Here is a 13,499-nt window from a genome sequence, read left to right on the forward strand (position 1 = left end):
TTTTTGGATCTCTTCACTGTTTTCAAGTGCGTATCAGCTAGGTGATGTTGCAACGGCCAGGATAAATAGTAATCGAACGGAGCTAGGTGGTGAATAAATCTGACAAGGAAGACACGTTTAGCCCAAGGAATAAATAAAGTTCTCAGTACTTTTCGATTCACGCAACCAAGTACCGAATGACTTATCTACATAGTTTCCGGCTTGCTGTCAGCAAATCTAGTAACGTTCTAAATTAACAGTGTAGTCGAATCGCAGCACCTTATGATATATATCTTAACATCTCATCAAATTCACAATAATACCTTCTTGGTAAGAATCTTGGGTCTCAGTGTCAATGATTATAATTGAACAAGTTCAACTCACGTTTCCTTCTGTTTAAATTACAATTTAATCTTCATGGACATACAGTATACCTTGTTCTTCTCTGTTTATTTTCTATACCTGAACACATGCAAAATCCATGAGTCTAACTGATGGATTTTTTAAATATTTCGTGTCTTTTTGTCGTGTATTTTGTCAAGTTATTGGAGAATTTTAAATATTATGATTGACACTTTGAATCTTTAAAACGCCAAGAAAATATTTAGAGGGACACACTCTCGATACAAATTAAACTGACGATGGATTTTGTAATATTTAAGCTACCGAAGAAAAACATTTTGCATCAAATTTCAATCCTTTCCTTCCGGAAAAAATGTGACGTGTTACCCATACCGGAACACGTGGTAGTGAATTTTTTCCAACTTTTTCGTTGACAATTTTAATTGTAATAGATTATGGACGTTGAAATTCCCGAAAAAATGAAAATCTCTTATTGAGGTTTAAAAGTATGGTCATGTGTGTTTATGTAATTGTATATTTTTGTAACTATAACGTTAATTCTTATTCTTCAAGATTGAGTAATTGATTTATTTGAAAAGCACCAAATCAATTTGTACACCTAATTAAACATAAAAATTTAGAATATAAAACTGAAATTCTATTCGCTTTTTCATAATATATTTTCATTTTTCAGACAATATCTTTTCTTAAAGTATACTCAAAATCATATGTCTGCGTTTAAAGCATCGTCTAAAATGTACTGAGGAAAATGTACCTTCGTGTAAAGAGTTAAAGCCAAAGATATTGTTATTTCAGTATATAATAAACTAATGAAAAATTTGAGCGACTGTATACGTTATAAAGAAGCATGCTTTAAATTCAAATTGTATATTCTAATAAAGAAACAAGAAGAACTTTACAAACTAACACTAAATGATTAAAAGTATATTCGTTTAATAAATGCATAAATAAAGAAATTGAAAATTTCAAAGAGACGATGAAAATTTGATATCCTAAGAAAATAGCATAACTGTATAAAAAACTAAGTAGGAGAAAGTTACATCGACAAAAAAGTATGTGTGTAAATCCTTTAAATTGATGGAGGAGATTTTGCAAAGAAGTCAATCGAAGAAGAAGGAAAGCAGTTTGAAACAGTTAAAGACACTCGTGCGTTTGTGTTCGAGAAAAATTGAGCACCAAAGGTTTACTAATTCATTATAAATATTTTAAAGGAATACATAAAACTGTTGTAAAAATAATGTTTCGTGTGTATATATAACGTTCATATTATGTACATTCAAGTTATTTGGCGTTTCTTATCAGTCGAAGTCGTATCGACATTTCGTTCTTTTGTCATTTATTTAAATGATGGAATTTTGCCTTATTAATTTTTATAAGAATTTTCATAACGATTATGTTAGGCAAAGCAATGTTAATCCCTTGGCGTACTATTTACTTTCGCTACTAAGCTCGTGTAACATTTTACTGTCGACAATTTGGAAGAAATGCAAGAAATGCGAGTTCCTGCATATGCGTGCAGTTGATTTAGCGACATTTTATCGCGTGTTTCATCGTCAGTGTAGGCTTTCTCAGAAACTTCTTGAAAGATAACATTCGATTTTGATGATTTTTGCAGGTGTCGGAAGATTCGGATATAAGCCTGTCCGACAGTGCGAGCAACGGTACTGGCACACCGCCGCCTCCGCCGTCATCGACACCGACGACGACCGTCTCCAGTGTGAAAACAATTAGAACCGGAAAAATCTACAAACCAAAATTTCATACGGCATTGCAGTGCGTGAATAACGACGCCGAAACGTCTTCCCTTTCTTCCACTTCTTCCAGTAACAGTTCTTCCTCGACGGCTGCTATCCCTTCTTCGAAACCTAATCCAGAGCAAGTACAAGAACATATTGATAAAATAATTACCGACAACCAAGCGATCGTCGATGCGGTTGATCCGCGTCTTCACAAACTGATTCAAAGGCAACAAAGTCTCGTCGAAGCGAAACAATGCGATCAGCCGTTGAATCTCTCTTCCGTCGAAGAATCATCCTCTTCCTCGAGAAAACGATGTTACAGTGAGAGTTTCGTCCGAGAGAACAAAGATTGTCCGAACAGTTCGAGTTCGGATGGCTCGTTGATCAAAGATCTACTCCTGAAGAGTCAAAATGCGAGTCAAGACGGCACAGCGGAGAGTGAAAATTATCTGTGTCCCTCTTGCAACATCTCTTACTCGAGCATCGACAATCTCGACACTCATCGTAAATACTACTGTAAAGGGAACGTGAGTCCGCGCAGAGAGTGCCAACTGGAAATTGAAAAACGAGAGTCCGATTTCGAATCAAAGTCTTCCGATTACTACAACGCGTTGCAGCCTCTACCTTCCCCCGGGCCGCTTTTAGGTAACACGAGGCTGGTCGACGCGTACGCACCGCCCGCGAAGAAGCAGAGATCAGAATCCGTGCCCACCACCTTGCGATCTCTCGAAGAACTGAGCAAGTATCCGCGGCCGAACTCGCTGCAGATGTTCGGCGGTGAAGTTAGGATACTGGACAACACCGGGGAAACGAAAACCATGAGAATCGAACCGAGGCAGACTAATTCTCCGACGAGCGAGCACATCGTAAGCAACAAATGTGTTACTTCGGAAACTGCTTCGATCGTGGTTAGATCGGGCCTCCATTCCGGAGGCACGATGGTACACAAACCACCTGCCACGCCGACCAGCACGCCGAGTTCCTCCATATCTTTGGCCAACACGCCGCAAATGTTGGCGCCGATCATACCGAACATATCAACTCCGAATATAGCGCCCAGCATGTCGTGCTACAATTACCTGGAGCCCCACTTAAATCCCCTAACCAGCATCACTGCCTATAACCCGCTAACTTTGCCCCAGGCGGGCATCACGAGTATTCTTCATGGCGGTAAAGTGATACCCTATGTTCCTGGCATGCCTGGACCACACACTCTGACACCAGCCATAGACATATCCTCGAGTATAGCGGCCGGCAACGCCGGGTACAAAGTGATCCCAGGCTTACCTGGCCTCCACATGGTCCCTCAGCCCTTAGATCTCGCCAGTCCGGTGAAAATACAAACGCCAAGCGTACCTGGAATCCCTGGTCCGATGACCAGCGGACACGCCTCCATGATGGGGCAGCCACTAGATCTAGCTAGTCCGGCGAAGGACTCGAAGCTGGGCTTCAAACCCCCCGGCGGCGACGTTTCGAACCCTGGATTCATGAGTCCGAAAGTTCCTAGCGTTAAGATCGAGACCTCCACGGACAAATATCGAAGGGTACCGTCCGCGGGGGAGATGACCAAGGTAGAACTCGACCGTCATATCAAAACTAGCGTGGCTCTTAAGTACAAGAGTATCGAGATTCCGAGAGAGAGGCGAGAATTATCTTACGACCGACACCCCAAGGCCGAGAAGGCATACAGTTCCTCGAACGGGATCGACTCGAGTGCCGCGTCCTCGAACTCGTACAGCAAATTAAGATATTCTCCGAAGGAGACATCCGACGCTAGGAAGAGGCTTTCCACGTGGAATGTCAGCGAATTGGAGGCGAACAAGACACCGGTTGATTTCGAGGGATCCACCGCGAAATACGATTCGCCTACGCCTCCGCCTCCGCCGCCGCCTCCCCCTCCCCCTCCGCCTCCTCCGCCTCCTCCGCCGCCGCCACCGCCTCTCGAAAACGGCCGTCTCAAGGTAAATTTCACGGAGAGCAAAGGGAAACCGATCGAAGGTTACCGCACGCTGAACGGGGAGGAGGTGAAGGCGGACTCCGCGACATCGGTGGTACTCCTAAGCGTAGACAGTTCGAAGACAGATGTGCCAAACAAAACTTCCGTAGATGTAATCCCGAAGACGGACAAGTCTGAGCTGAAATCGCCGAAGAACGGGGACCCTGCGAAGGAAGGTATCAACTCGAACAAATTCCTAAGGCCTACTTCTTTGCCATTGAAGCCAGGTACTTTTACGCCGAAGAAGCATCATGGTATCACTCCAACGGCAAACACGCTTCCCCTTATTAGCCCTGAAACCCCGCGACCGAAGAAATCATACGGACAACTTTACTTGAACGGACACGCTTATACATATCTAGGCTTGAAATGCTCGACCAGGGTATTTTACTGCACGCTAAACAGGCCGCAGCCGATGTACGTCGCCCAGCAACACGGTTTGTCCATGTACTCGAATTGGAAGATTTGCAAAGAATCACCGCCCGACGTTGACATGGCGCATTACGACTCGAGACACAGGCCACTTAATTACACGACCGCCTGGAAAAAGGAGGAGGACATACTGACGCATTCCTCGCAAAGACCGACCACTCCAACCAATCCGGAAAGCGGTTTGGACAGCGATATGCAAGAGAAAACAAAGAGAGTCAAGATATTTGACGGGGGCTTCGAAAGCAACGAGGATTACACCTATGTCAGAGGCAGAGGTGAGGAAGCCGTACCCTTTTTCCTATATTCCATGACATGATAATCAGAAGGAATTTTTAGTATTTCTCGAAACTAGCTCTTTTTAATAAGACCAAGGAAAAGGGTACTATCAAATTGCTTTGCCTTCAATTTATGCCGATATTCCCTCGATTCAAGGATGTCGGGTAGAATCGTGTTGGGTTGGATCAACAACAAGAGAACCCCGTTTTAAAATATAATTTATATGCACGATAGTCATTTTCTTTGATAATGCAATCTCTGCTATAATACGTGTGTGTGTGTGTGTGTGTGTGTGTGTGTGTGTGTGTGTGTGTGTGTGTGTGTGTGTGTGTGTGTGTGTGTGTGTGTGTGTGTGTGTGTGTGTGTGTGTGTGTGTGTGTGTGTATTTACGATCACATCTTTTTTTATTTTATCTCGTTAAAATTACATTTACAAATTTACTGTCGCTTCATTGGCGGCCTTCATTTCAAGCCTTTATGTGTTCGTAAGGAAAGAAAGAGTTGTAACAAGTGTACAAGTACGCAAGTGTGTTGTAAATGTGATACGATTACAGTTGAGGCTATTACTACAGATTGAAAGAATGCGTTAAGAAAATTTCCAAAACCTAACGCAAATCTGATTGAAACCTAAAATCGAACTAAGAAATTTCAAAAGCATTTTTATGTCTTTTATTATAACATATTTAAAGGTTTTTGTAATCGAAGAAGTGGGCTTTTCTCGATAGAATTATCAGATTATTTACGGAAACAATTAATTACAAAATAAATTTAAACACGAAAACTTTGAAAGAATTAACTAAAATAGTCATACACATTTTGAATATTTTTGAGCGACATGATAATATATTAAAGGAAGTTTTCGTAATAATGAATGGTTTGCATATTAAGGGATCTATAAAAGGAGGTAGTTATATTTCAAATGGTCTATATTTTTCCTGTAAATCATTCACGGAAAATCTGCCGGAAATAACAAGTCTTTCGGACATTTCGAAAAAATTGTACTTAATATAACCTAAGACTGGAATTTGCGATCTTTGGAGTGTTAAATACCTTGTGTTTTAACGAGAAATTACAGGAAATCAAACATATTTTAATCGCTTGGAATATATTTTTACTTTTCTCGATTTATTCCCTTGTATTATTAAACGTTCTATTAATGTGTTAAATCTTTTACACTTTACAGTTTCACTAATTTTTCTAAATTTAATTTTAAATATTTCCTTAAAATATATAAATAATTATATTTTTGCTTAAAATTTCATCGGTAATAATGAACTGATAAATACCATTAGCTAACGATATATCATGTCTTATGCTAACACGCATCATGTCTTATCATTGGGCGTAAATTACACGCACAATTACGTCCATGTAAGTAAAAACCTACGGAATTAAAAGAAAAAGACGTATTAAAAGTTGTAAATGTAAACATTCGAATAATTACACGAACGACTGTGTAACCCGACCTGATCCGATCCAACCGAGCACTGAGCAACCATGATTTCAGGGTCTCGCATACTTTGAGTTTCTATATTTATACTTCTTCCGATAAATTAATTAATTAATTAATTAATTGATTATGTTTGTAGTGGTACAAGAATCAGTTTACGAATCTGCTCTATATAAATTTGCAATCAATATAAATGTATTAAAATAAAATATAAGAAAGTATTTTCTCAATGCGAATTCTTATACGAATCATAGTGTTCGTTCATTTTATACATGCGTACAAAATGAACACCTTTTTTAATTAACATGAAATTTTGGAATGCAACATGGATAATTCTTAATTACTCCCTCGAATCGTTATTTCCCATTGAGATTATAATCTGACAAAGAAACATGCTAAATCAGTGCACACAAATTATAATACAGCAAAATTTATGGCGAAAATAGTTCTCGGAAAAATATTTAGCCCGTGTGCACCTTTGCTTGTTTCACGGCTAAAAACAATCCTCGCTGTTCAGGGTTAAAACTATACTTTCAGAGTATCTCTGGCATTAAAAACCAGCTTACAGAAATTTCTCTTTAAATTGTACACAAGATTAACAAAAATGTTGGTTTTGGTTAAGTTTGAATGTAGCCCGAATTTCTGTTTTCCAATTGTAAGTAATTTTTCTTATTAAATTTTTATCGATTTTCGAATTTATGAACTGTTATTATTCACATTCAGCATCTATTCTCTGTTACGTATATACTGTTTCTGGTCCTTTCATAGCAACGGCACTACGTATATAGTCCAATCTCAGTGAACCACAAAAAGTATAGGATGAGTTGCACATTTGAAAAAAAATTATATCGAGAACTTGATTAGAAATTTTAAAAAATCATAGAAGGAGTTGAATAGTTTATGAAAGTCTAATTTTTTACAACTTGTTTTCTTATGGTTTAATAATTATTGGTTATATTATTAATTATGGTTTAATAATTATTTGGCTATATTCTGATTAACACTTAGCTACAAAACTTACTAAAAAGAAATTTAAATTTGTATAGGTATAACTGATTTCTTGATTTATAAGCGTACAGTGCAAGCGCACAAAAGAATATTTTTCCTGTATCCTATAGATTCTCTCCGAAATATTTGGAATAATATATGTAGTTCAGTAATAATAACGATCATCACCGATAAAGGAAATATTTGTAAAATATTTTCCCGAGACCTATTTTCGAGATGTATTTCATGGTAATCGGCGTGTAACATACAGATACGTTCACTTGTTAGATTCTAATCTGTTGATGTAATGCATGGCAAATATGAACATAATAAATATATTATAGTAAACTTTGCGGAACTGTTAAAATGTTTACAGTGATGTTTACATTTACTTTCAGTTGCTTGAGTTATAATCATTATTGTGTTCAAAGCGTAAAAGATATTTTTTTGATTACAAGTGATATTACTTTTCAAATATTATGCGTCTAATTTGCATAGTCAGAAGTTACAATTTATTCCTCTGTTCTATAAGGTCGAGGTCGATACGTTTGCGAAGAATGTGGCATACGGTGCAAAAAACCATCCATGTTGAAGAAACATATCAGAACACACACGGATGTAAGACCGTACACTTGCAAGCATTGCGCGTTTAGGTAAGTCGCGGCACACGCATATTATTTACATACATATTACTATTGTTTACGAGCTTAATTGAAATTTAAGAAAGGAACAGGCGTATAGGTGTACAATTAATTATAATTTTTGGTGTTACATTTACACTTCTATCATTAAAATTAATACTATTTTTATCACGATAATATCTAATACTCGTGTTTCTTTTGTATTTTACTTTATACCTTTTTTTAAATCATAGATACAAGCTAATTATATAAATATTTATGAATATTGAATGTAAATATATGTATACATTTACGATTGATAGAAAATGCGATCGATATTATTTATTCATCGAGCCGCTGCTGCGCCGTTGCTTACTATGTACCTACATTGACTAATCAATATTCCTGAACCTTTTTTTTCAAGGGCAAAGGGAATTTTGCGGCAGCTTCCTTACCTCAATTTCCATCAAACCAAAAGTGTAGAATCACGTTGTAACAGTAAAGAACAAACATTTCGTTCCATCCTGCACTTAAATTATATGCAGCGACCATGGAAACATAATTCTACAACTTGGATTTTTTCAAGATTGATAAGGAAGATTAGTAGGGAAGCTACCAGAAAATATACCTAGGTTACTTGACCTTGAAAAAACAGTCAAAATTGTGTATCGTTTCATCTTATTCCATTCGGAGATAAGTAGATATTCTATAATGGAACCATGAGTTGGAAATGATTCATGCGCTTGCAAGATGCTCTTAAAGTTCGTACGTCCTTGCCTGGTGGTACACGATGGGTCAGCGGACTTAACACCATCGAACTTTTGCTTTAGGAAAATGTGAATGACATTGTTTATCAGTTGAGTTGTCTATTGAGATTTCTGAGCAAATTGCGTAACATTTTTTCATTTTGCGCCGTGGTCCATCGCGGACGATACTCTCACCGTCCGAAACACGCTTACTCATCACTATCTGTAAGCATAAGAAGAAACTGGATATCCCGTTCCTTTACTCAAAGAAATTTCAACAGCAATTTGTAAACAGACGAATGATTTCCAACCCGTAGTTGCATTCAAACTGCTTACCTCCGTGACGAATACAATACGATACAGCGATAACAAATTTTAATCTCTTTCTTTCAAGCTCAAGCAAGTGAATTTCGCGAACACTTTCTTGCATACTTTTTCATCAAATCAAAGGTGTAGAATCACGCTATGATGATCGTGATATGACCTTTAAAATTATTCTGAGTTATTAGTTGAGTTATTAATTAGCCTATGTATACATTTTTATGCAAAACGAATGCAAAACATTGTCTGCTTTGCCCAACAATGGAAATTAAACCAAGTTTTCTTGAAAATGTATTTGAGGTGATCAAAAAGAATCTGATAGCCCCCCTCCCTCAAATCAAAACGTTTCGACAAAAATGTTAAGGAAGAAGAAAGAGTGTATTAGAGCTGTTTAAATATTTATGACTAAGTGAATTTTACAAATTTAAATAAATTCTTTCGTGTATACATTGTAGAACATGCATACTTTAAAATACTGAATAATTCATTGTCGGTAATAATGGACATAAACGTAGCGAATAAAGAGATCTTCCAGGGAACTAACGAACTATTTTCCCGTGTGAAATTAAGGAGAACCACATATAGGGTGTCCCATTTTAATCTTCACACCAAATATCTGTAAAGACACCAAAGATACGAAAAATATTTTGTATAGAAATTCGATGGTAATTCAAACTTATGTTTCTTTGCTACTAGTTATTATAGTTAATGTCGAGCTATTTCCAAAATACAACCTATATGTATAGTATTTTTACATAAGACGTTTCCGACATATTAAGTTGATAAATGTTGAAATTTTCTGCTGTTTACGTTTTATAATGTTGCTGCGGAGAGATTTTGACATTGTTCACCAATCCCTTGTTTCATTCCTTTGAATGTTAATGACTCTGCCTGGTAAGGTATTTCGCGGTGTACGTTTTAATTGGTCTTAAAATAACTCGCGAGGTCTGATCTTACGCTTTCGAAAATTTCCGAATTCAAAGAATGAATAATAAGATATTTGTGGATGTAGCGGTGTAAACTGTATTTATTGCGAATGATCACTGATTGACTCGAGTTGTCTTGAGAAAAAATTCTCTTAACTCAACTCGGACAAATCGGAGAAGTAAATCCCCGATTGGGGCTTAGAATTTTTTGGCGGGGATGGTGCATTCGGTAAATGTAGAAACGACTTTACTGCAGGTTTTCTTTGACAAGTCAAAATTTGCTATGAAGGCAGTCGATAGGCCTGTTTACGGGGGTCTTGACCTGAACGCAGATCAAAGCGTCGTAAAAATATAGAAAATATAGAAAAACTGCTTTTTAAATAGACCCGCTTAAAAGTTCTCAGCGTCGACCTTTGCAAGCTTTTTTGATTGAATTTTATTTGAAGACAGATAAATGACAGCATCGTCTGTTCTCCATGATAATATACAACTTCTGTCTGAAACATGTTTCAGTATGTGTTGTGTCTTTCGAGATATTTGCTGTGGACAATTGAAATGATACACTCGGTGCTCAATCATGTTCAATCTAAAAGGTTTACAGTTTGTGGCCTAATGTATCGCCTTATTTGTGTATCTGTTCGTTTTTTAAATCGTTGGCACAAAAATATTTCAAATTCACCAACGATTTCTGAGGGACAGTATAAGCTAGGTAGCTATTTGTAGCTATTTGTAATTTTTTAAATCGAAATCATTACTTGATAAAATAACACAAGAACAACGATAAAAGCAGCTGGAATAATAATGGAAAGGCGATAATTAATATTGAATGAACTTTTGGAACAACGAAGACTTGGTGTTACACATTGTCAATTTGTTTTGTGCAGTTTCAAAACCAAAGGCAACCTCACCAAACACATGAAATCAAAAGCACATTACAAAAAGTGCGTGGAATTGGGCGTCGTTCCTGTACCCACAACCGTCTGCGACGATAACATCGATAAAGAAGCTATCGCTCGTCTAGCGGCAGGTGGAAACACCGAAGAATCCTCGGAGGAAGAGGAAGAAACCGATGGAGAAGAGAGCGAAGAGTCTGGAAGCGAAGAGCAAGAGGCGGCGCAGAGTTTGCTGAGCCTTTCGCAACGAAACGCGAACCGGCCCCCGGGGCTTCTGCCATCCGGCAGGCCAACAACTTATCCGTATACTTTAACCTTCCCAACCACGTCTATACCCACGAACGTATCTATCACGGTAAGCAATGCCCCTCTCAGCGGACAAGGTGTCAGCACGCAAGGTGCCACCGTTGTTAGGAACGAATTGCCTTATCGATACTATTTCCCGTCGAGTCGCACCGCTTCGGAGGAATCCCGCACAACCGTGATTCAGTCGTCGAAGAAGGAGAACTCCGACGTGGAAGTGGAAGAGGTCGACTCGGACTCGCGAAATAGTTTGTCTCAGCCGATGGATCTTACAACGAAACCGGCCGTGCAGCCGTTACCGTCGCCTGTTCCTCGGAGGGCTAGACCAGCGGACATTTTGACACCAGTCTCGGAGCCCATCTTGTTGCAGACGATTGTTCAAACCATGGAGAGACTGCCGATACAGGGAAGAGAATGGAAACCAGACGCCGAGGGTCACATGTTACAAGCATATCTGACGGAGCGACACGTTATGGACAGTAAAATCAAGCAACAATACCGAGTTGGAAACACAAAAGTCGAGAAAAACTCCAAGGAAAGAGACTTCTACGTGAGACAGCTTTCACCGAAGTCAAGGAACATCGAGCAGAACAACGTCCTTACCGTGACTTACGCCGACCCTAGTAAAATGCAACAAACCCTGATGGATTCCAGAAACAAGCACGTATTGAAGCACACCGCGGATGAAATTAAAATGGAGATCAGAGAGAAGATCTATCAGAACAACGTGACGGTCGAACGGCGACCTTACGACTTGGAATCGGTCCATAGGGACAAGGAACAAGGAAGTCGAGCAATCACCGATAGAGATAATATCGAGCATGATTTGATTAATTCCGTTAGCTCGAAACCAAGCATAGAGTACGGTGTGCCTATGGTTAACAATTGCTCGGAAAGATCGAGTTACTCGGTGGAGTCCTCTAACGGAAGCACTCCGCAAAACGTGGATCGTCATTCGCCAAAGCCTTTCAGCGTCGACGGTAACAGTCGGCTGTTACCTATTCCGCACATGAACAACGACATCGACAGAGGTTCGGTATTCAATTCGATGAAAACGATGAACGAGTTGGAACGAGCGCAGGAATGTCACGCGGTCAATCAAGAAATCAGACCAACCAGCCACGAACTTCGGAACGCGTCGACGGACCTCTGCATTCAGAGCCAGAGTCCACGGAATTTGGACATGAGACCGCCCAGCAGAGAAATACGACTACCGATCCAGGACTACAGGGGTCAGGTGCAGGAATTACGACCTCCCACTCAAGACTACAAGCTGTGCAGGCAAGAACTGAGATCTCCTAGTCGAGAATTCAAATCGTTGACTCACGACACACGATTGAATCAAGAAATGACCTCCTTGAACTCCATGGAAACGCGACAAGCCAATGTAGATAATAGACCTCCGAGCAGAGATATGATTTTATTATCGGACTACAGACACGCTCAGACTCAGGAGTCCAGGGTTAATTTTGAAATAATGCCGTTAGCGATGCATGAAGCCTCCAAAATGCAAGAAGCCTCGAGACCGCAGAACATGGACATGAGAAACACGCCTATGGATCGCATTGAGATGAAACATACGGAAATGAAGCAGAGCATAGCGGAAAGCATTAAGCACACTGTCGCTAGGAAAATGGTAGTCGGAGGACCAGGATTTAGATCGCCTTCGCCTACCGGGGGAACTGCCAAACCACAAGCCGAGTTCTTACAACCTTCTAGTGGGCCTGCACCAAATTACGTCAGGTGAGTTATATTCTTCGTGTAACAGTTCATAAATAATTCACCTTCTTATTATAGCATTATTATTCTACTAAATCTATTCTATTGCCTCAACAATTGATTACATTGCAATAGATAATGCGAAATAGATGGAAAAGTGCTTTCAAATTAGAGATAAGAAAACTAAATAGCTTAAATAAACACTTGTAATTCAAGGTACAATTCAGCAAGAATTTAATGCTTTTATGGGACTAAATTTAGTATTCGCATTTGAAAGAAATCACCCATTAAAATATCCTCGGCTATTGTCAACGTTATTACGAAAACGATTTGATTCGGCAGATCATTTTTACAGTCTCTATGTTTCAAGCAAAAAGAGTATGCCTGATCTGTATGATGAAACTCTTCCTTGCGAAACCTCTTCTATCGTCGAAAGCAGAGCAAATCGTTCGATGTGAATATTTCTTAAGTTGGAACCACGAAGGTACACGAGTATTTAATATATGGGTCATTTCACGCCTAATCGCGTGTTTAGGATTTGATGCCTCGGATCCCATTTAAATTCATAGACGTCATAGTCCAATTATGAAAATATTCAATCATAAGCGTTTAAATCGTCATTTTACTGGTTTCACCGATTTTTAACCTGCATTTTTACTTTGACTTTCGTCTGTCTGAAATGTAATTAATTGTACCGTCTAAGCATTCTCTTGTTTCGTTCAAAAAATTATATTAGTAATAGAAAATTAT

The 13,499-nt window shown here is 38.9% G+C and overlaps 1 protein-coding gene across 4 annotated transcripts in view; it reads left to right on the top strand.

Annotated features, from left to right (window-relative positions):
- shn (zinc finger protein schnurri) overlaps positions 1-13,499 on the top strand; it is an 84,519-nt gene that overhangs the window by 54,445 nt on the left and 16,575 nt on the right. For all 4 annotated transcript variants that reach the window (XR_012999814.1, XM_076372632.1, XM_076372640.1 and 1 more), the window contains exons 3-5: positions 1,958-4,784; positions 7,754-7,874; positions 10,719-12,773. Coding sequence is in view for 3 of the 4 variants with exons in the window: in XM_076372632.1 (XP_076228747.1) it covers positions 1,958-4,784; positions 7,754-7,874; positions 10,719-12,773 (5,003 nt within the window). In the remaining variant the exon portion in view is untranslated. The remainder of the gene's footprint in view (positions 1-1,957; positions 4,785-7,753; positions 7,875-10,718; positions 12,774-13,499) is intronic.

The sequence above is a fragment of the Nomia melanderi genome, chromosome 1, assembly GCF_051020985.1.
Source record: "Nomia melanderi isolate GNS246 chromosome 1, iyNomMela1, whole genome shotgun sequence".
In the NCBI taxonomy this organism is placed as follows: domain Eukaryota; kingdom Metazoa; phylum Arthropoda; class Insecta; order Hymenoptera; family Halictidae; genus Nomia; species Nomia melanderi.